At 48.5% G+C, this 22912-nt stretch overlaps 2 protein-coding genes across 4 annotated transcripts in view; one reads left to right on the top strand and one right to left on the bottom strand.

Moving 5' to 3' along the window:
* The first annotated feature begins 1731 nt into the window (after window positions 1–1731).
* TMEM208 (transmembrane protein 208) lies at window positions 1732–10213 on the top strand. 2 transcript variants are annotated; one of them, XM_032974845.2, is made up of 6 exons: window positions 1732–2414; window positions 3549–3644; window positions 4968–5027; window positions 5725–5861; window positions 7939–8023; window positions 9143–10213. In XM_032974845.2, the coding sequence occupies exons 1-6, from the start codon at window positions 2409–2411 to the stop codon at window positions 9278–9280; spliced, it is 522 nt and encodes a 173-aa protein (XP_032830736.1). In that variant the 5' UTR covers window positions 1732–2408; the 3' UTR covers window positions 9281–10213. The 2 variants fall into 2 exon arrangements, with proteins under 2 accessions (XP_032830736.1, XP_032830735.1); XM_032974844.2 differs by lacking the exon at window positions 1732–2414 and having other exon boundaries at window positions 3540–3644.
* Window positions 10214–12500: 2287 nt separating this feature from the next.
* LOC116954220 (septin-7-like) overlaps window positions 12501–22912 on the bottom strand; it is a 58251-nt gene continuing 47839 nt past the window's right edge. Inside the window, exons 7-13 of one of the 2 annotated variants that reach the window (XM_032974776.2) lie at window positions 22631–22727; window positions 21928–21979; window positions 21193–21318; window positions 20023–20043; window positions 16514–16649; window positions 15072–15214; window positions 12501–13633 (exon numbers count right to left, since the gene is read on the bottom strand). In XM_032974776.2, the coding sequence (XP_032830667.2) occupies window positions 13594–13633; window positions 15072–15214; window positions 16514–16649; window positions 20023–20043; window positions 21193–21318; window positions 21928–21979; window positions 22631–22727 (615 nt within the window). In that variant the 3' untranslated portion in view covers window positions 12501–13593. The remainder of the gene's footprint in view (window positions 13634–15071; window positions 15215–16513; window positions 16650–20022; window positions 20044–21192; window positions 21319–21927; window positions 21980–22630; window positions 22728–22912) is intronic. The other variant, XM_032974775.2, reaches the window with a different exon arrangement.

Here is a 22912-nt window from a genome sequence, read left to right as displayed (position 1 = left end):
TGTTTTATTTTGACAATATTTTTTTTTACCTCTGATGTACAGCGCTTTGAGAATACCAATTTGAAAGGCGCTTTATATATAAAATATATTACCACCAATTACAGTTGTACGGTGGCTTGCCTGCTACCATGCGCGCCATGTACATCATATCCTAGAAATAATGCGAACGGAAATACCGTGGCCTGCATATAATAGGTTTGGGTTTGTATGTTGAACATCTTTCGCATCTTACGTAGCAAACCGTGATAATCAGAGGTCCGGGGGAAGGTCAACAAACTATGTATGGGAAACTCTTAAAATGTGTGGACTTTTGAAATGGAAGGAATAGGATTTTGTGATGAACTTGCGACACATTGGGGACACCCACCCACCTAGCCCGGTATTTGATGGACGCGCTGTTTTTTGTTGTCTTAATTACTCACTTGAAGCCAATTGAAATCCCATTTGAGCAATTTGCAGGTAAATTCCAAGCATTGGGAAGTTTGATGAACTCCAGTTACAGTTTGTGTTTTAAATGAACGTTTGCAAGGGTTTTCACTTTGCATTTAATTCAATTACAGCGGTGGAAAACTTTAAGAAACAAAAAAACGAACCATTGAATGTCGCATTGAATAAATTGCTTGCCAAGTAATGCAACACAGAAGCGGACCCGATTTAAGAGGCACATGGCAGCCTATAAGACCCATCCAGAAATCAACTTTAAAATATATAAACTAAGGGATTAAAACGTGCCAGCGTCAACTGCTGTACCACACTATTGTCTTGAAATTGCCTTTGGTATTATTATTGTTTACGATTAAGAAAAGCGTGAAATGCACTCACACGCACGGAACTTCGAAAGTTTAACACATCGGCTTTCACGACCAATATTATCCAAAATAAAGTTTTTTTTGGCCTTCCAGTCACCTCTGCTGCTCGATTTAAGACCAAAACGGGAGGACTTCTTCACAATTCTGGCTAATTGCCTGATGACGCCGGTTGTTGGAATCACCAGCGAATGTCATTAACTTGAATTGTAAATGTCGTGGGTTTTTACTCTCCTACACACCGGTTGTTTCTGAAGTATAACCGGTTGTTGTGCCTTACGCCTCCTCACTCCAACAAATGGAATGTTTTGTAGCGTTATGTAATTATTTTCCTTTTGTAGCATTACATAATTGTTTGCTTTCTGTGCTTTCCCCCCCATGTTTCTACTGCTAGTTTTCTTCAGTTTAAGTTTATCTCACGAGTTATTTATTTTACGTACTTGATTGAACACAATTACACTTCGATTGCTTATCGTCTCAGCCAACAGCAATCGGAGAAGTCTATAGACCAAGCCTAATGCACGGTATACAAACATTCGGAAGTGACGGCTTTCTGTTAACAATAAATATAAAAAAAAATGTTTCGTGGTATTCATAAACAATTGGACACGGTATATCTTCCATTAGTTTAATTATGGGTAGTGTTAGGGTTGATATTCGATTTCATGAAAGAATCCTTGCAAGTGCAGGTAGCGAAAGCAACTGGAGGACAGCGCGATACGGCACTGAGTAAAAAACGACCCTAGTTACTGGGTAGGGATTTTATGGTTGACTTTGGCGGGGGGAATTTGTTCAGTTTCCGACATACGGAAAATTTACGTATCGTGCGCGGTAACACAACCCCCTTGCGTAACCCGGGGACTGCCTCTAAGTAACCAATTGTCCACGTGACAAAGTGTCGCGTGGGCGGCGTGGTGTGAACCACACATTTATATATTTATATATATATTTATTTGTTACGTGAAACTTTTTGCAAGCTGCTCATATATTATCGTCATTATTATAATAGATTTATTAACCGAGCACAGTCTGCGAGCGTGTTAAGCAATCGGGGGGGGGGGGGGGGAGGGTTCCCGCTTCCGCTTCGGCCCAGCGGGAGTCGCGGCCGCTGTCGGCTTCTGTCAGCCCCCCACCACCACCGTCTTTATCTCCCCTTTTATACTTTCTTTAAAAAGCGTCGCGTCAGAAGCCCGCCAGGAGGTGTAAACGTTCGCGTTCGTTCGTTTAAAAGCGGCTAAATTTGTTAATAAATCGAGAGAGAGAGATACGGGGGGGATAACCGACGCTCGTTCGCCGGCCGGCGCAAGGCCTCGCACACCTCCCTCCCCTTAGGCGGTGTCGCCTGGATGCGCGGCCGACACTCGGGCGCCCAAGCCCCGCCGTGTGATCCAGGCGAGGTCGGGGATCGCGGGTGCGGCCCCGTAGCCCGTGGGCAGTGCTGACGTGCACATTGAAATTTAAAAAAAGCTCCTCTCGTGAGGCGTATTTACTTACGTTTAAAAAGAAAGCACACGGGACTTAAACTTGTTTTAAAAGATCAACTGCACGAAATATTTTTTTTCCAGACGAGTGTAATTTCGCCGTGAACTAAAGCAATCGACGATGGCTGTAAGTTTTAATTCATTTGCTACCACCAGCAGACACTTTCACACGTTAAGCCGCCGATCCCCGTAAACGTGGATATAAAACAATTAAACGGTGAATAAACGAAGCCTTCTAACGCCGCTTAGTGAATTACAGGCGCTGGTGTACTGCAATGCAATGAAATTTGCAGCGTTTGTTTAATGTTTAATCCTACCCCTGGACGGTACAGTAATATTTAACGTACACGTGTCTCTCCTAAGTAGCACGACTTGCAGCTGCGTTGTGACATTTAAAATCTCCTGTTTCAGGAAATCATTGTTGGTTATTAGATCGCTTTAGTTTTGTACTTTACGCACGTACTCTGTGTGTGTGTTAAACATGTGGATGTACAGGGTGGTCCAGATGTCTTGTGACACTCCCCCCCCCCCCCCCCCAAAATGTTTTTTTTTAATTTGCGATTATTTTTGTTATCTAAACCTTTTAAAATATGAAGTTGTAGATTATTAAATGGGGGTGGGGTCACAAGACATCTGGACCACCCTGTACAGCACGTTTGAAAACTGCCACGCCAGTGTGCTCATTGATTAATGAATCAAATCAAGGTAATAGCAACATTCACAAACGTGTGTCCACGTGAGTCACAAGGGACGGCAAGATCGCCCGATCCAATTACCGACCAAGTGCTTTACAATACTGGGCAGTGGAATTGTGTACAGCTGTGGTTAAAAAACACACGAACGCATCCCAAGACCCTGTGCAGAAACAGTTTGTGAAGTTGTTTTTAGGAGGGCAAATACACGAATTGAGGAAGTAGTTGAACAGAGGCACGGGAAGTCGGCATCACGGATGACTGTGGGATGGGAGTTCCATCCAGGCTGTGGGGGGTCGGCACAGGAGAGCGAGCTGAGAGGCAAGAAGCCAGCGAGTTTAAAGTTCTTTAAGCGGTCACTTTTTTGTTAAGTTGATAATATCGTTTAGTTTGATGCCGTGTCGCCCATTGAAATTGCATCTCTCAATCGCTGAGGAACCACAGACAATCCCGAAGGGAGCCAGGTGGTAAGCCAACGCTCTGCAGTCTACCGTATATTGAGATGTTTTCAGCCAATGAATTGAGTGTGCTTATCGTGTGCTTTGCTTCATTGCGTGTTTATGTTGCAGCCCAAAGGCAAGCAAGGCACCAAGGGCCAAAAGCAGATCGTGGAGGAGAACAAGGAGACGCTGACGTTCTACACACGTGTCATCATCGGAGCAATTGTGCGTCGAGACCTGCGGAACCCGTTGGGTTTTCTTGGCAGCTTTTGAATGCGAGATGCACACAGGCGGTCCCTGACTTACGAACGCCCGACTTACGAATGAGCATCCATAAGATGTTTCTTTTTTTAACCATCCGACTTGTGAACATCAACTCGCAATTGCGAACCAAATCGCGGAACTATATTTGCTTCAGCGCAGTATTTCTTAATATATTTCTTCTTTTTTTATGAGTTTAACAATTGATGCAATTGGCGGGACCCCGGGGTCCCATCACTGCCCCTGGGTGGGAAAAACCACGTAGCGACACGAGTCTTGCCTCACCAACAACAAAGCTAGTGGTCAATCGATTGGCCTCGTCGAGAGCTACTCGGGACACTAAGTTTCGTAAAAAGTTGAAAAATTACATAAACACGTTAAATTCACTGCTGGGGATGGCTCGCCTTGGCAAAGAAGCTGAGGATTGACGGCTGACCGGAGGGCCCGGGCAGACGCCCGGGATTGCGTTTGGCCGGTGGGGTGGCGCCCATCGTGTCGATCACCGCCTGCTGCTGGCGCTTGTTGTTGGCGCGAGTCTGGGCGGGCGGCACGTTGCTGTCGGGATCACAAGTGGGCGGACTGAAAAATAATAATTATTGACCTGATTTTTGCGGGACCCCGGGGTCCCGCCAAATGATTCAATTGCATCCCTTTTTTTGTTGAACCGTTACACGTTTTATAACACTCACCATATGCCCATTTGAATACAGTAGATTATTTTCCGACTTGCGAACCATTCGACTTACAAACGGGTCTCAGGAACGGAACCCGTTCGTAAGCCTGGGACTGCCCGTACTGGCAATTATACCACGAGATGGAAAAGGAAAATGAATCGTACCACAATCAAATTGGAGACGCGTAAAAGTGGACATCTCTATAATGGATGTGGATTGATAGACGAGACTGGGGATGGAATGGTAGCCAAAGGAGAAACCAGGGAGATGGAGCGATGAAATCTGCTCATGTACAGAAGTGGGATTGTAGCATCTCAGTACAGTGACGGATGGTGGCGGTGGAGGGAAGCCTTCATCCAGAAGTGAATAGATCATGGCTGATGTTATATGTGTGGTTTTTTAAGGTGTTGTTCTAAATTGTTCAACTTGAATGTAGATACCAAATTGTCAAACAATTCAGGATTTCAATTACCTGTGGCATGAGCGAAACTCGGTGATCTGTAGTTTCATATCCTCGCTACAAACACCTCCGAATAGCAATGTACGGTGTGAAAGAAGTTCAATATCCATACAAACATGTGCATTGACCCAATCTGTCCCATTTCTCTTGCAGGCTATATATGTCCTTGTCCACCTCGTGCTCTTCTATAGTTCTTCAACTTTTTGGTCCTGGGTAAGGAAACGTACATCTATTGCTTGTGTTTACGAATTACACTCGGTTATAATTCCCGTCTGTGTGTGTGTGTCTGCGCGTGTGGAGCGAGCGTGCATTGGTTAGTGCACTGAATTAAGAATCCTGTGACAAGGCTCTCCTTGCCGCCTGGACAGAGATCATGCTGGACCTCCCCTAAGTCGACGAGGCCTAAAATCGGTTCCCGTTTTGATAAAATGGACCCTGGGTTGTAAACGGTAGTCATGCATTCGCAATGCTGGCTCCACCACCCTATTGTGCCCTGTGCCAGCCTTAATAGGTGCTCACCAACAGATATTTTTCTAGCAGTCTGGGGTGCCACGGTGGCGAGATGTTAACTCCGTCGCCTAGTACGCAGAAGGTCGTGGGTTCGAACCCAATCCTGACGCCTGTAGATTTGGAGCGTGCATTTTCTCCCCATGGCCGCGTGGATTTTTCTCCGGGTCCTCTGGTTTTTCCCTCCACATTTAGAATCAACATCACGCGCTTTGAGTATTTGGCTACAATAAATGTCCACGTGGTGATAAGCCACTTCGTTGAGCTATCACTTGTGATAGCCAGGTCGCTTCTGAAAAAGAGCTGTATCGCACAGTGGGCCTTACCTGGTAAAATAAAAAAAATAGTTTCGTTTAGTCTGTTAATTGATATTTGTATATTTTTTCTGTGTGTGTGCATTCAGGCAATGCTTCTGCTGGCACTCCTGGCACAGGGCGGCTGCAGGCACGTGATGGTGCACATGGCGGTCGCCTCGTACTCGGGGGATGGAGTTCTGCTCGACGGAGGCATCGACCTCAACATGGAGCAGGGCCTGGCCGAGTGAGCTCCCCGTCCGCCCCATTCACAGTCCATTACCCAGTCAGCTTTTGCTCAATGGGTGGTTGTGTCTTCACCGCTACTACCCCCAAAGTCCTTCTCGCTAGTACCGTATTTTCCCCGCATATAACCCGCGGGGTATACCACTTTTTACAAATAAAACAAGACCCTGCGGGGTATATGGAGGTGCGGGTTATCCCAAAAATATTTTACACGTGTGACATGTCGTGATTCGTTTAAATGTTTTCATGGTAGGACTATCCACTATGCAACACTTAGCTTTGACTAAAGCACTGCTGAATAAACCACTCGCACTAAAGTTGCACGTGTGATCACGTTTTAAATTAATTGTTTGTACAATTAAACGACAATGTTTGAAGTGGGCGCACTGTTTACCGGCGACGGGAGAGCTGTGGGGAGAGAGGTGGGGGGTGGGGCAGCTGGGGGGAGGGAGAGGTGGGGGGTGGGGGGTGGGGCAGCTGGGGGGAGAGAGAGGTGGGGGTGGCAGCTGGGGGGAGAGAGAGGTGGGGGTGGGGGGGGCAGCTGGGGGGAGAGAGGTGGGGGTTGGGGGGTGGGGCAGCTGGGGAGAGAGAGGTGGGGGTGGGCAGCTGGGGGGAGAGAGAGGTGGGGGTTGGGGGTGGGGCAGCTGGGGGGAGAGAGAGGTGGGGGTGGGCAGCTGGGGGGAGAGAGAGGTGGGGGTTGGGGGGTGGGGCAGCTGGGGGGAGAGAGAGGTGGGGGTGGGGCAGCTGGGGGGAGAGAGAGGTGGGGGTTGGGGGTGGGGCAGCTGGGGGGGAGAGAGAGGTGGGGGTGGGGCAGCTGGGGGGAGGGAGAGGTGGGGGTGGGCAGCTGGGGGGAGAGAGAGGTGGGGGTTGGGGGGTGGGGCAGCTGGGGAGAGAGAGGTGGGGGTTGGGGGTGGGGCAGCTGGGGGGAGGGAGAGGTGGGGGTGGGCAGCTGGGGGGAGAGAGAGGTGGGGGTTGGGGGGTGGGGCAGCTGGGGAGAGAGAGGTGGGGGGGGTTGTGGGCGAGGCGACGGCGTCACCGTAGTGCCGTTATTGTCTGCACAGTGCGCAATCTACCAGTGCTAAAACTTTACTTATCTACCAGTTACGTGTTACTTATTTATTGTATATTTACTTTTGTTACTTATTTACTGTTGTAAGTTCACTCGTTTCCGGTTAGTTTGTTTTCGTTGTGCACGTTATGTTTTTAATGTTAACAATTGATAGTGGAATGTATTACAAATGTAAACTTCGTATTCATATGATGGAATTAAGCTCCGGTAACGACGTTAAATCTATGAATGCATGCGGGGAATATGGAGGTGCGGGCTATCTGAAATTTGTTTTACACAAAACGCTTTTTTTGAGGGGTATATGTGTCTGCAGGTTATATGCGTCTGCGGGTTATATGTGTCTGCGGGTTATATTCGGGAAAATACGGTAATCCTTACTGCTGCCTTGGTTCGCCAGTTGCAGTCCAGGCTGAAGATTTCCTTTTTTTATTACTCCGCGTGCGTATGATTGATGAGTGACTCCTTCCCCCACCGTGTATTGTCTTCCATGCCGGGGTTTTCCAAACTCCAGGCCCGCGGTCCACATTCATTGCAGAGAACAAATGCAAATTGGATACATCTGGTAGATTATTAGATTTTAAATCAAGTAAGTGGGCTTGGGTCAGGACACATGGCAAGAAGAGATGGTGAGCAGTGGCCAAAACTGGTGATGGAATGAAAGGCAAAGGAAGGAACATTCCCAAGTGGACATCCAGTGTGGAGATAGAGCGACGGGGTCCATTTGTAAAGAAATGAATTTGTCAGTCGAGATGATTTAAAAGTGCATGGTTCCATTGGCCTCCTGATATCAGAAGGAAGAGCGTTCCAGACAGCCGCAGAAGCGCATCTGAAAGCGTGCGATGCAGTGACCACCGTCTTTGTTCGATGGCCGAGCCAAAAGCCGCTGCTGCGAGGGTGAGCGGAGTTCACGTGATGGTTTATGCGCCTTGACGAGATCAGCGAGGTCATTGTGGGTCACTTGTGCTGTATTTGACATTGAGTGTTCATTTCTGTTTCTCTTCTGATGTAGGCACTTGAAGGACGTTATTCTGCTCACAGCTATCGTCCAAGTGCTCAGTTGCATATCAAACTACTTCTGGCTGCTTTGGCTATTGGTGAGGCATGTTTGCATGAACACCCGATGTACTATCTGTATATTGCAAGTCTGATAACAACGTCTGGATATTTCATCACACTACATAGCAATCACTCCTGGCACACTAAGACAATACAGCTTAACGTAGCATAATACGTACTCTTGGTTATTTCGGTAAAGTCACGTAGGTATAAATGAAATTAAATCATGACGTTTTTTAATTTGCCCACTTCAGCAATTGTTTCTTGCTGTGGTTGTCCCACCCGATGATGGACGCTTCTGTTGCGCCCGAAACGTCGTGATTTAATTTGTTTTATTTTGTCTACCTACGTGACTTGACCGAAAGAACAAAAGAGTATGGATCCCTGCAGTCACGAAATGTAGCATAATACAGTTTGTCAAATGTAAGTTTTACCTTGATGCGTTGGTCCTCGGAAATATTCAATTTATGATAATAACGTTACGATTTGAGCTGCACGACGGGATGACGTCACGCGGCACACGATGTGTGGCGTCGTGGGATCTTGCCACTCTTGTATCTGTCGCCCCCTTGTGCTCAATCCACGCTGCTGCTGCTCTCTCTCTCTCTCCTCGTCCCCTCCACATTAAGCGGTCACCTTCACTCACTAAGTTTCTGCTCCTCACTCACAACTCACTCATTGTTCCCGAGCTCACCCCACGTCCGCCTTAATCTCCCCCTCATCACCGCCACCGTTACCTCGTCATATTCCCATGACACGGCTCACACTCATTAACCCCGTGCATTCATCATCATCATTTACGGTCATCAATTTCGCTTTCACCAAATTCACGCAGAATCACAGATTCTCCCCCATCGCTTGATCTCATCTATTTAATTAATCTCATCTCCACCATTACAGTCACACGTCGTCGTTGTTGTACCGTTGTTAATTCTTCGCAAAGTGCCTCGGTTAAGGCGCTCTATAAATTCCGCTAAGATAAGATGGGATGACGTCCAACTGCGTGGCTTCCAACGTAACCAGATCAGCGCCGAACGAATTCCTTTTCGAGGACAAGCGCACGTTGGAAACAGGAGAACCTACGCGTGTGCACGTGGCGTGTGCACGTGGCATGCGCACGCGGCTTCTCCTCCCTCGTTATCTCGTTATTGTTTCAGGCTCCGGCCAGGGCGGCGCAGCTGCTCTGGGTGAACATCCTGGGGCCCTGGTTCACGGCGCAGCCGGAGCAGCAGCAGCAGGAAGTGAGCGAGAAGAAGCAGCGCAAGATGGAGCGCAAGCAGATGAAGCGCTTCTGATGCGGTCGCTTCACGGGCGCATGGCAGGAGCTTCCGCGTCAAAGCAAACCTCTCGCGACACCGCGCGAAGCACACGCCAGTCACGTGCCACGGGTTTACAGAAATACTTTTTCCATTTAAAAGCGGCTGGGTGGCGGCAGGTGTCATGGTGACAGTGTGCCTCCGCCGCCGCCACCACCTCGGGTGCGGTTTCCAAGCCTGGGCCTTGACGTGCCAGGCAAGCGCCACGAGGTGGTGTTGGAAATGAAATGATGATCGCCTTATTGAGCAGATAGCATTGATTTTGTGAAGGAATGTTAACATTGCGCTGGTAATTATGCTGTTGCCCGTCAAATACTGTACTAAATTACCAAAACAAAGTAATTCTGGTTCTCTGCGGGATGACGAGGCTTAGAAGCAAAAGGCCTTTATTTAAGAGCTGGGTAAGACTTGGCTAAGCGGGCGTAAGGCAGTAATTAACCCTTTCCTGTTCCAATGACGTACATGTATGTCATCAGTTTTTCGTTCCGTTCCGATGGCTTGCGTGTGTGTCGTCAAAACGGGAAAAAAAAATAACTTGAACGGTACCAAGGCTTCCACGAGGCCATGCGGGAGGGCGCGTGGCACAGTTTCGTGGCAGCTATCGTGCGGTCGTGTCGCTACAGTTCTCTGCGATGAGTAAGCCTTGAAAAGCAGCAGTGTCGTGCCTCTAGAATGTAACGCTAACCTCTCGTGCGTTCCGAGATTCGGCGGCAAACCGGACACCCACCCTGCAACTTGCAGACTTCTCGGAACGGGGAAAGGGTTAACGTGCTGATGAACACTTTGAAATTCACGCGAAAACCTCGTCGCCTCGGATCGGGACTTGTTGAATTGGTGCAGCTCTAACAGTAATGGACTTTTTTTTTTAAAGACTTGCTGGATGACGGAATATAAACGAAAACTGTTCAATGATTCCAGTGTTCTGTCATCATTGCGCGAAAGGCTGGGCATAAAAACCGCACTCTGCGGTGGTTTGCATGACCAAAACAACGTTTGCGGTGGAAATTTATGGCCAAGCATCTGTAATAAGTGGGTGATTTTTTTTTACTTTTGCTATGAAAAAGCAAGTAGACTCAATGACTCAAACAGTCAAAGCTCTGCATTTGGTAAAACGTTGCCAATTCACGACAGGATTTTCACGTTCGCTTTTCTGCCAGTAAGCTCTCGATGAAACCCATTAGCATTTCGACAAAACGGATACTTGGATGGGGAAAAAAATGCATCAACATCAGGACATTTATAGATTAATTTATTAAAAGTCAAACTGTGTATCGCTCGCCCATGATCAAAGATTGCCGTCGGTAGGACCCCAACACCTCTTCATTGGCCACTGCCTGATGGAACCGGTCATGGATATCCTGAGGGCGTTGCCATGTCCCAAGCGCGGATGATGGTGGCCGACGGTTTGGGAGTTTGTGCTTGCGGGCAAATGCAATTGGTGCACAGGTGACGAGTCGAGGGACGGAGTGAGGGAAAAGGTGCCCGTAGCGGAAGACTCCTTTCTCAAACCGTTTAATAGAAATTGATGTTTTGAGCTTCGATGCCATTTCGCAGAAATATTGAGATTCTCTCAGTGGGGTTTTTTTTGGGGGATGTAGGGGAAGTGCTGGAGGGAGATGTGGACCTTGACAAAGCTGTTCGTGTCGGTGGCATTGAAGGGCAAAGGCTGGTGGGAAGAGGATCAATAAAAATAAATGCAAGAATTTGTTTTCAACTTCTAGCCAAGTGAAACATTTTGTTGGGACCCCGGTCACCCCCAAACTTCCGTTATGTTCACACACAACCTGCTGCTGCTGCTACATCACTCGAGCTTCCAGACTTGCAGCAATGGCCAGCGCATTGGACACAATAGGAGTACGTGACAATGCAAACTCCTTTTTAGAAAATTTCACCTCCCCCCCCCCCCCCAACAAAAAAAACAGGGAAGGAAGCGTGTCTTGTCCAGACTGATCAACGTGCAGCCGGCTTCCTATTCAAAACAAAACCCCGAGGCCGGGAGCGGTGAATGAGCGATAACATTTCACGAGCTGCCGCATTAGTCGTGCGAAGCGCAGCCATCGCATTCAGTGCGGTGTCTCGGGGATTCCAGCACAGTTAAGCCCCCCCCCGCTCCCCCGCCAGCCACAAAAGTGGTGGAACTTCCAAAGTGTGCGCGCGCGTGCGTATTTTTGTCATAGGAATGTGGAATTTTCACTGCCGACACTGGGCTGCCAATGGAGATGAAATGGTGGTGCAATGCACGTCTTTGACAGCAGGGTGGCGCAGTAGGAGCACGTGCCACGCAGCAGGATAGACCTGCTGCTGGATGAGATTCCACTTTGGGCGCCCTTCGTGTGTTTGTGTTCTCCCCCCGCGGTTTCCCTCCGATCGCGAGACACACAGAATGTCATTGGTGTTGACCAAACATTTCAACGTAGCGGCACTCTCCCGAAAAAAAAAGATTTTCAACTCAGAGTGACTTTGTTCTAAGTGACTATTATTCGATTTTAGCAGAGACGATGCACTGAATTTTTTATCTTTCGCCACTTCATTTAGAAAAATTCGATCATTCCGGTTTTGCTAGCGCGTGTCATCTCCCCGTGACGTTCACGGGGGCTATGGCCAGGAACTGTTCCCTGCAATGGTAACGGAACCAAGATCAAGATCCTCGTTGACACCACCACGCCAATGCCTAAGACTCTCTCCGCCAGATCCTGCAACTGCTGCTGCACAGGCGACACGACATCCAAAATCTTCGCTGACAAGTCTCCCACCAGCAGAAGACTTCTTCACAATTCTGACAAATCGCCCGAAGCTGGTCGTAATCACCAGCGAAACGTCGGGACTCGATTATAAATGTGGGTTTACTCGCCACCACACCGATGTACGTTGAAATGCTTTAGCACCGGACGTAGCCAATCGCGCGACTCGGAGGTTAGGGGGACGGACAACACAAAGCAGTTCTAAATAAATTAGTGCTAAATAGCTCATTGCCACGTTTTGTTCACGTGGCAAACCATTCATAATCGGCTGTCGGGTGGTGATGGTGGGTTAACGACAGATTTATATTTACGCGATCCAACCCAAAAAACTTTTGTAGCTCATCGGATTTCTCAAGTCTAATTATTCTGAGATTCTCTCCACGCGTGGTCCCCGGGACTCGTGGGGGTCGGAGCACTCCAGAGTGCCACGAATGAAGAGGAGGCAGTGCACAGAGGAGTTGTATAAATGTCTTTTGTTACAGCTTCAATATCGACTGCAGCGAGATACATGTTAAGCACTTTACATTTCAATAAAGTTCACTGTTAAATACTGTACTGGGTATTGTTTCATGTTGAGTTTTGGGCAGTGTGGGTGGCACTAAACAAATATCCCTCGAGTGGTGAATATTTGTTGATGTTGCTGTTGTTGGTCTATTGTATTCCGTTGCTATTTTTTTATCATACAGGGTTAACAAAAATATTTACTTAACATTAAAAAACAACGTTTGGAAAGATCCCAATAGTAAAAACATTTTTGGCAGGTTGTTAATAGTTCTACTTGCTAAGCACATATATAAGCTTTTATACGGCTTGTAGTTGTTTTAAAAAAGTGTACAATTGAACAATCGATTATCCCTGGTTAAAATTTCATTTAAAATGCACAGTGACCGCCAAAACGGGGACTTTCGTTTAAAAATTTTAAATTCATGGCTTGGAGCTTAGAGGTTAATTTTTATTGTCTCCCATTTCCAGTTTATGGACGGTTTCCGAATTTGATTCAACGTGTGTTCAGTGTGCGGTCGGATGAAGGACGTTTACCATATTTTAACAGACCTCATTGACACTCCGTTGTACATAATTGTAAAATACTGTAAACAAATTAAAAGGCAATTTTTTTTCTATTTTTCTTTCTTCCCCTCCTCCCCCACCCGCACCCCCCCCCCTCATTATTGCAAAGGACAGGTTATTTTTTAAAAAAGCAGAAAAATAAACCATCATACGGAAAGAGCCCTCCTCGTGCGAGTTAAAACGGAGGCTCAAATTTATTTTCTTGGAACGGTACCCTAGTAAAAATCTAGTCGGCTGTTAACTAAAAAATAATAAACACAAAAACCGCAGTCGTATGAGGACCACATTGAAGATACAAAGCCGTTTGTACAGGCAGACAAGATGCTGGAATATTAAAAACAAAGAAACGTAGTAGGGGAGTGCTCTCAGATGGAGTGCTCTCAGACGGAGTGTTGCGATGTCCGGAGCAAAGGTCAAAAAGCCAATCTCACAAGGCCAACACCCAAGGTGACCCTGTGAGAGTGCTTCGGACCGTCGGGCTCCTCAGAAGATTTTTCCCTTCTTCTTGTTCTTCTCGATCGTTCTGCGGGCGGGCATCGGTCATGGGAGGGCGCACACAGAGAGAGGGGGGGGGGGGCTGTTAGGGGTGCGCGAGAACCCGGAGCGCTACGCTCTGCTATCAAGCTTTACGAGTTGAGTTTTCAGGATGCAGCGCGCGGAGGACTCGGAAATCAGAATATTTATTCATACTGGAGGAGGAATCCGATGAGCTATAAAGCTCTTTTTCACTGATGTCCAGTAGGGGCGGGTCAGACTGATGGTTCCAGCCCAGCCGATTCATGGTGGTTAACAGTGAGCAGCCACTAACAGGTATTGCGATTTTTGGGGCCCAAAAACGGCAGAATGTACATACATAATTGTACATTATGTATGTTAATTAACTGTGAATAACCCAACCAAGAATAGATATCCATTGTTATTTATACGACTACATTCACCACCCGCCCCCCTGGTCTTCGCACCTGATTGGCTCACAAGTGGCGACATCACATTCATCACTCTATTTAAGACCGAAACAGGATGATTTCCCCCACAATTCTGTCTGTGGCCTGATGAGGCTGGTTGTAATTACCGGCAAACACTTTGTGCTTGATTTGGAAATGTTATGGGTTTACTCTCAAACACACCGGTGTGCTAAACTAGTCACTAATTGGTATTTTTTGTTTACGTCACAAACCTTACTAATTGGCAGTGTCGGGTGGTGGCGGGTTTAACGACGCATTTATATTTACACGATCTAAGTACAGGTGTGTGTGCGCATGTGTGAATGTGTGTGCATGCAAGTGCGCGTGTGCACAAGTGTGAGCCTGTGCATGTGCACATGTGTCAGCGTGCTGGTATGTGTGTGTCTGAGCATGCTGGCATGCGTGTGCGAGTGTGCTGGTACATGTTGCAAGTGCTGGTACGTGAGTGTGCCAGTACCTGTGTATGCGAGTGTTGGTACGTGTGTATGAGCTTGCTGGTACGTGTGTGTGAGCATGCTGGTATGCGTGTGCAAGTGTGCTGGTACGTGTGTATGCGAGTGTTGGTACGTGTGTGTGAACCGATGATGGGCCTCCCCGAGGTCAACTCAGTCTCAAATGAGTACCTGTCACGGTGTGCAAACATCGCCACTGGGGAGACAAAGGGGGCCGGGCGTGGTGCTGGCCACTCACCCCCCACTTTGTGTGCTGTGCCCACCTTTATCGGTGATCGCTAACAGCACTTGCCCAAACAGTCCATTAAGGCTATACGGGGGATCTTTGTCTTTGGTATGTGTTCAAGTGCGCTGGTATATGTGTATGAGCGTGCTGGTACGTGAGTGTGTGCTGGCTGATACGTGTATGTGTGTTGGCTGATACGTATGTATATGTGCGAGTGCTGGTACGTATGTATGTATGTGTGAGAGTGCTGGTACGTGTGTGTGTGTGTATGTTGGCTGATACGTGTGTGCGCGTGTGTGTGTCAGAGTGTGCGCTCACTTAGTGTCAACTCTCTGCTGCTCCAGGGCGAGGATCTGTGCCTCCCAGGTGCTCTTCTCGTCCTCAAACTGGCGCCGCCGCTCCTCCATCTCGCGGTGTTGCGCCTCCAGGTTGCGTTTCATCTGCTCGTGCCGGCGCTGCAGCTGTGGTTCACACAGACGTGCGTATGCGCGGGGCACAGCGGATAAGAATCGGCACTAATCGATCGCTGAATGCAAAACACAAAACCACCGTGAAAAGTACATCGACAAATCAAGGAGAGATCAAACAAAGACACACACGCGCGTGTGTGTGTATTCATATTCTGTATCAATTCTAAAAGCGTTCGTTTGTCAACTTCAGCTTGCAAGGGATCGCAATATACAAGGCCATTTCTCCAGCCGTGAGTCTGTCATGCTTTGCTCACCCAATCGCTCATTTCGCTCAACTCTGAACAAAGGCCGAAATGTTACCCTCTTAGAAATTCTCACGTTCGAGACACACTGCGAGTGAAGAATGTTGAGCTTTTTTTGTAATTGTGCTTACCCACATACGTAAACACCCACATATGTAACCACCCACATACGTAAACACGCTTGCAGACGAGATACACAGCGACGGCAATTTTTCAAACCCAGCCAGAAAATCTTGCGGGGTGGTGGGCGGTGCGTCAAAATCAGTTCTCGTGATGTCGAGGCAGTGAAAAGATGAATGTCAGTTCAAATAAAAAATTTAGAATGGTTTTATGAGGACCGGTGTGTTATGCTGCACCGATGTTCCGCCCAAAGCTCCATTTATACACACAAAGACGAAGATCCCCCGTACAACCTCTTAACAGACTCTTTGGGCAAGGCCAGCACCACGGTCGGCTGCCTTTGCCTCGGTAGTGCCAATATTTATCGCTAAGGCCGAGTTGGAATTGGGGGGAGGCCCAGCAGTGCTTGTTCCAAATATTCTCCACTGTTGTGGGTCGTGAACGGGAGTCGACCTCGGGTGGCCGGTTTCGTAGTGCATTGCGTTAACCAAGAACACCGACACTCCCGCACAATATATACACAGGTGGTTGGCTACGTAAGGTGTGAAAGAAGTTCGATATACATACAGTCTGCTCTCCTATAACGCGTGTTTTCAGATGCGAAACGGATAGGACGCGTTTTAGTGAACAAGCGGTCGTACGGCTGCCTCGGCGTAGCATCGCACAAGGTATTGGGATGCTGCTGGATGCTTCTAGATGCTACCCACGGTGCCTCAGCCTTTGTTCAGCCTGTGTTACGCATCTCCACGTGTTATCGCGGGGGCGACATTACCCTATATATATTATTTATGAAAACGTCATTTTCCCAAAAACGCCGCATTATAGGACACACTGTACAGGCGTTTACACACACACTCAATAGTACGTGCCAACACAAGCGCGCACGCGCACACTCGGATACAATAAGTGCCATTATCCGGTGTGTTACCTCCTGCTCCGAGTCCATGAGCTTCTGCTGCTTCTCCTTGACCTTCATGAGGAACACCTGCTCCATTTCCTTCTCCATCTTATGCATCCGAAGTTTGTGTTCATGCTTCTCCTCCTCCATCTGGGCCATGGGGCTCCTGCAAGCGCCGAGAGAGGTCCAGCGATAACGTACGCGGCGTAAGGGTGCGTGATCTGCGCTTGTCGCCCTCACACAAAGACTAATAACCCACCCCCCCCACCCCCCCCCTATAGCTTTTAACAGACTGTTGGGGCAAGTGCTCTTAGCGACCTATGAAGGCAAGTCACACGAAGGAGGTGGGTGGCCAGCACCACGCCCGACCGCCTTTTTTCTCCCTAGTGCCGATGTTTACACATCGCACCAGGTAGTCAATTGAGGCAGAGTCGACCTAGGGGAGGCCCAGGACCGGTTTAGATAATCGTCAATGGTGTTGACGGTGAGCAGGAATCGAACTCGGGTCTCCGGGTCCGTAGCGCAGCGCGCTAACCGCTACACTGCCGCTCCCCACACATACACACACACACGTGTACAAACGCTCGTACACCAGCAGGCACTATGGCCACCACTAGCTATAGCCACGGGGGTGGTTTCCAAATGGACAAGACTGGCCCTTAAAGGCAGACAGCCCCAAAAAACGAGCGGGTCTCATGTTACAGGTATGCACTGAGGCCGCGTGGAGGGCCGTTCCACATTGGTTGGAAGCTTAGTTAGAAATGACAAAAGACGTATCTGGACGTGAGTGATCTCACTGCAATCACAGTGTCTTGGAAGGTATGGGAGCAACACGGCAGGTACATTATGAGAGTGCGTCCAACTGTAACTTTAACTTTTTGTTGTTGTTAACACATTTTTTTTACTTCTTGTTGGACAGCCCAGAACACTCATTCTACGTAAGGGAATATTTGCTTCCCACGTTTTGGAGGCCTGTTGCTCAGAGTGCACCAATTTTAAAGTGGCTGATGATTAATTAGCTATTTAATAATCAATTATTAATCTTAACCGAGTACACAAATTAATCACGAAGCGTCGTCGATCAGAATGTTAACAGCAACATAAATAATGACTCCTTCCCATACGTGTCTTCCCGCATAAAAAAAAAAACACACACACGAGCATTTTTTACAGAAGTCTTCGGCCGCACGGCCCTTCTTGGAGAGCATCTTATCAGCAGCATTGGTTCAATACAAGCAAGCTCTGGACAAGTTTCGATACTCAGTGACTCATCAGCAGTCAGGACTGCTCGAACCAATGCTGGTGAACTGCCCAATGTCCATAAGACAAGGGACCCTTGCCTATTTAATTAGATTGATTAATAGTATTAGCGCACAACATTTGATAAATATTACAGGTTCGATTGTTGTTGATCGGGGTTATTTATACAGTCAAATATGATCGACATTTGAAAGCAAATGAACATGATCACAAACACTTGAATCCTAATACAAAGACAAAAGGACAGATGTCCTGTATAGCCTTCACAGACTGTTGGGGAAAGTGCTATTAGCGAGCACCTATAAAGGCCGGCACGGGACACGAGGGGGTGGGTGCCCAGTACCACGCCCGGCCGCCTTTGCCTCCCTACTGGCAGTATTTACACACCGTACCAGGTATTCATTTGAGGCCGTGCCAACCTGGGGGGAGGGGCCCAGGACCGGTACACATATTCGCCACTGTTATTTGATCGTTGAGCGGGAATCGAACTTGGGTCGCCAAGTTCGTAGCGCAGCGCGCGAACCGCCGCGCCGCCGCCGCCCCCCCCCACACACGCACAGACACACCCCGCCAAGCACGCTCCAAGCCAGCCACGCGCAGGCAACACACACACACACTCAAAGCCACAAAAGTGTTGGCGGCGCACGGGAGTAGGTGCAATCAAACAAAGCGCTTTGGGAGACGGCGAGCAACGTCGTCTTTGATTGCGGCCGTCGTAGTCAAAGTCTCACGAGGTGGAGAGAAAGACGGAATAAAAAACACATCTGAGTCCTTCAGGAGGACAGAATCATCGATTACCAGCCCAGGAAATCACACTGGAAGAGAAAAACCCGGGGACTGTACGCAAGAGGAAGCGGTGAAAACGTTCCCACCATGGAACGTTGAAAAGCGCGACGGTCAAATGTGAACCCATTTATTTTGTACATATTAATGTATCTTTAACTTCCTTCGCACCGTACGTAGCCAACCGTGCTAACTGGAGGTGCGGGGGGGGGGGGGGTAAGACAACTAAACATAAAAAGCAGTTCTAAAGAAATGAGTTCTCAATTTGTTTTTTTTTTAATTTTGCTTTTCAGTAGAGTCAACGATAATATCAGTGTGCGGCGATTTGGTGCAATTAATAGAATAAGGGCGGTGGAGCGGTGGCACGTCGGGCTAGCGCATTGCGGTATGACTCCGGCGAGGAAAGTTCCGATTCCCGGCCACGGTTAACATCAGTGGCGAGTGATGTATGAACTTGTTCTGGGCCTCTCTCCATGCTCTTCACCAAACCGGCACCGACCGGCACGGTGAAGTATATTCAAACCTCTGACCAACGAGGAATGGGGAGCTGAGATTTTTGTCCAGCAGCGGATTGGCAAGGGGCCCTTGATTATTGTTTAAGACGTGCAAAGACTTCACACGGTCTCATTAAACTTTTTTTTTTATGACCACCCCCCCCCACCCTCGTTCATTCAGCTAATTGGGACACAACTTCTCCATCGATATGAGGCATTCTCAATCCACTTCAGGCTTTTAGGATCTATGTACAACAGCTGGGAAAATTCATGTTTCATTTTTCTTTGTTGGAAAAATGTTCCATTAGACTTCACGCTAACTGGGACTTTATTCGTCTGGTTTTCCCCAGTGCCCATTTGTAAAAAAACAGCAAAGCGTGGTTAAAACCGAGATTCACTTGGCTCCGTCCGTTTGAGACCCCGAGCGCTAAAACCGTGACCCCGAGTCCTCCCAGGGGTTATTGTTAGTCGCGGTAATGTTAGGTGAAGTTTTAACATCACATGCAGTTCCTGGGGTGACCTTTCAAAATTACGGTAATCACGAGAGACATAGGGTGCCAGCGCGATGGCCCTTGGGGGCGCTGCTCTGGCACATCGCTGGCAAGCGGTAACTGAACCTGGCCAGAGCTTCCTTTGGGTAAACTCAGCCTTAAACGAGTACCCGGCAAGGGTCTGTAAACATCGGCAAAAGGCCAGACGTGAGTGACTGGGCATAGTGCTGGCTAGAGTATTTCTCTTTTATGCCACGCCAGCATCCTGAGATACTTTCTGCCAGCACTTGCTCTTACGGTCTCTTACACGGCCAAAAGGGGAGAGCGTGCATTTAGTTTTTGTCCCAAACGTCGGCAACACGTTTAGCCTGTCATTACCATAACTCTTGAAAGGTACCAGACATTAGGAGAGATAAAGATCCCTTGTGGTTTCCCAAGAAGGTTAATTTGTAAGAAATTAAGTGTTAAACGGTGTCAGTGGCATTAAAAAAAAAATACATTTCGCACTTACATTCCTGCATTGCCTTCCCCTCTATAAAACACAAAAGGTGACACACAATGCTTGCTGTGGTTAAACTCCAAACACACAAGTCACATTAATAACCCACGCGCCGTTATACGAAACGAGCTGGGTTAGCTGCGACGTTCGGCTGTTCGTGGAAAACAGTGCTGCTTGCACGTTCCGCATTCTCAAAGCCGTCGGAAGCATCACCCCCGTCGGGTCAATTCCATGGCGAAATCAATCAAAGATTAGGGCGGAATTTTACGCGACGTTTGATCGGTATTGCTCACTCATCGTCATCATCACCACCACGTCGTGACCATCGTACCAACGCAGGGCAGACCCAATGATGACCACGTGTGGGCCAGAGCTCCCTTGCACAGCTCAGAAATTGTGTTTAAATCGTCAGCTGTGCGCTGGCCCTCTGATAAAACTAGAAACTATATATTTTTTTATTTTACCAGCTCTTTAGAAAGCATGTTTCTAAGTGTAGAGGGAAAAACCGAAGGACCCGGAGAAAAATTAACACGACCATGAGGAGAACATGCAAACTCCAAATATAATGGCGTTGGGGTCGGGATCGAACCCACGACCTCCTGCATACCAGGCGAGGCAGTTAACATCTCACCGCCATAGCTCTGGAACAGATGAGACATCGTCTGCTGGAAATAATTAATCGAAATCAGGTTGGGTCAAGTATCTTCTCGACTGATCCGGTATGTAATGACCCCATTTGTTAAGCACACGATTCAATCAACGGATTATATTATTCAATGCATATCAAACGCTGCTGCTTGGCAATGGGAGGGGGGGTTATTTTTCAGCAAGGTATAGCAGCATGCCGTGCATTAAATACTCTTGCGACTCTTGTCGGAAAAACATGCGGCCACTGAGAGAGAAAATAACCGTCAACAAATGCATCGCGCAGATCGCCGCATTCAAAATAATTGTAAAGACGTCGTAAGACTGTTGCAGGTGAAGGTGACGATACAGAAGGTGAAGGCGAGGATGATGGGCAGGTCATTGTGAGGCTGTGGAGCAATTTGGGCGGAGCGGTGGTGCAGCAGTTGGGCGAGACGAGGGCGAGTGAGAGGGGGTTGGCGGTGGGCGAAGAGAGACACTGGGTAGCAGGGCAACACGGAGGGGCAGGGGCCGGCAACGCGACGCGAGACGACCCACTTGCTGAGCTGCCCCTTGGAGCGGTTGTTGTCGACGCCGTTGCAGGCCAGCGCGGCCAACTTGCGGCTGCGGAAGTTCTCGTAGTGGACGTTGTTGGTCACGTCCTTGAGGTCCTGCATGTGCGTCCTAGTGGCAGGGGCGCGGTCGCGTGTTGGATGGCAAACAATGAGACACGACAAACTGGCATCCGCCAACCACCGCAGCGAGCAAGCGTCACGCTCACCATCACCCAGAACAGACTATACACAATTATGCAAACAGTATAAACGAGAGAACGTAATACAAATGAAACACAAGTCATTACAAACAAGACAAAATACATTACGCTACATCGTCTCAGTTCATTATTGCGATGAACCTCAGCAAGCGTTAGGCGGTGATTACCACGCGATTAACACTTTGCAGCGGTTTTACTTTGGAGAAATTGGCCTCTGCCATGGGCACGTGGAAATTCCATCACTGGCTCAGTGCCGCCAACGGAGATGAACATTGTTGTAACGTTCTTACCCGCCCCCTGTGAAAAAGAGCTTTATAGCTCATCGGATTCCTCCAGCATAAATACATATTCTGGTTTTCTATAGGAACTATAGGTTCCTGCTACACGCAATGCGCTCCTTATAATGAAAGCCAAATATATTTCAGTGCAGGACCCTCCTGTAATGTAAGAGAGAACAAGAATGTATATTTGTTTATTAACCACAAGGACAATATCTACACTGCACAGCCAATACTTACCTAATCAGCATGTTGCGCAGGAGTGTGAAGTCGCAATGATCCGCACTCTCCACTGTTCAGGAATAAAGGCACAGCGGAGAACGGCATATACACAATCCGGGCAAGCTTCGCGATGAGTACATTACGGGTTCATGGCGAGGTTTAGGGCAATGTCCAGGACTGCACCTTTATTGGCTACATTGCTGACCGCCGACTGACCCGAGAGACGAATTCCCCAATTGGCCAACGTCAGTCACTGCGCACAAACCGGCTCGGTGGCGTAGAGCGAGGTCGGCATGGACCTCTGGTGCACGGAAATAAAATGTCCCCGCCACCCACCCTCGCCCCCTGCCGCACCCTCCCCGCCGCCCCCCCCCCCGCACAATTCCCCATCTTAGTGGCTCCAGCAGTTGCGCCTCCCCGGCCAGTGCTTGCTGGTGCAGTCGCACTGCCTGTACACTCGCCACTGAACTGGCAAACAGAGGTTGTTATTTTTTTTTATTATCTCTGTAAGCGGTATCTATATTTGGCGTTTGAACATCTTAGCACCTGTATTATTCCCAGAAAGGGTAAAGCCCATTCTTATTTTTATCCCCCCCCCCCCATCGGAGGTTATAATTTTCACAATTCGGCGCAGCTGTAACTCCGGCGACCGTCGCACAAACCCAAGGAACACGACCGACGTGCACGTTTGATGCTCTGCCAACACGCCCACGCACTGTACCTTCCACGACGCCCCACGGGTACTGGCGGCCCCGCACGCGCTTGCCGTTCACCTCCAGCACCGTGTTGCTCCCCACCACCGCCAGCGGGATGTTATCCTGCCGTAGTCGACGGGGGACGTCGGTTAAATTGCATAAGCGAGCTTTGCCTCCGACCGCTCTACGGCGTGCCGGGATCACGTCAGGTTCTGTTCGTCCCTGCGGCGGCCTCTTACGGGAGTGTACAACTGTGCGAGCGGGCCAAGAGTGCGCGAAAGGCACATTTGTTAAAGAGTTAATAAATG

The sequence above is a fragment of the Petromyzon marinus genome, chromosome 54, assembly GCF_048934315.1.
Source record: "Petromyzon marinus isolate PM22_M1 ecotype Great Lakes invasive population chromosome 54, UKy_Petmar_22M1.pri1.0, whole genome shotgun sequence".
Taxonomy (NCBI): domain Eukaryota; kingdom Metazoa; phylum Chordata; class Hyperoartia; order Petromyzontiformes; family Petromyzontidae; genus Petromyzon; species Petromyzon marinus.
The sequence above is the reverse complement of the archived record's forward strand: the minus strand, read 5'-3'. Positions and strand labels throughout refer to the sequence as shown.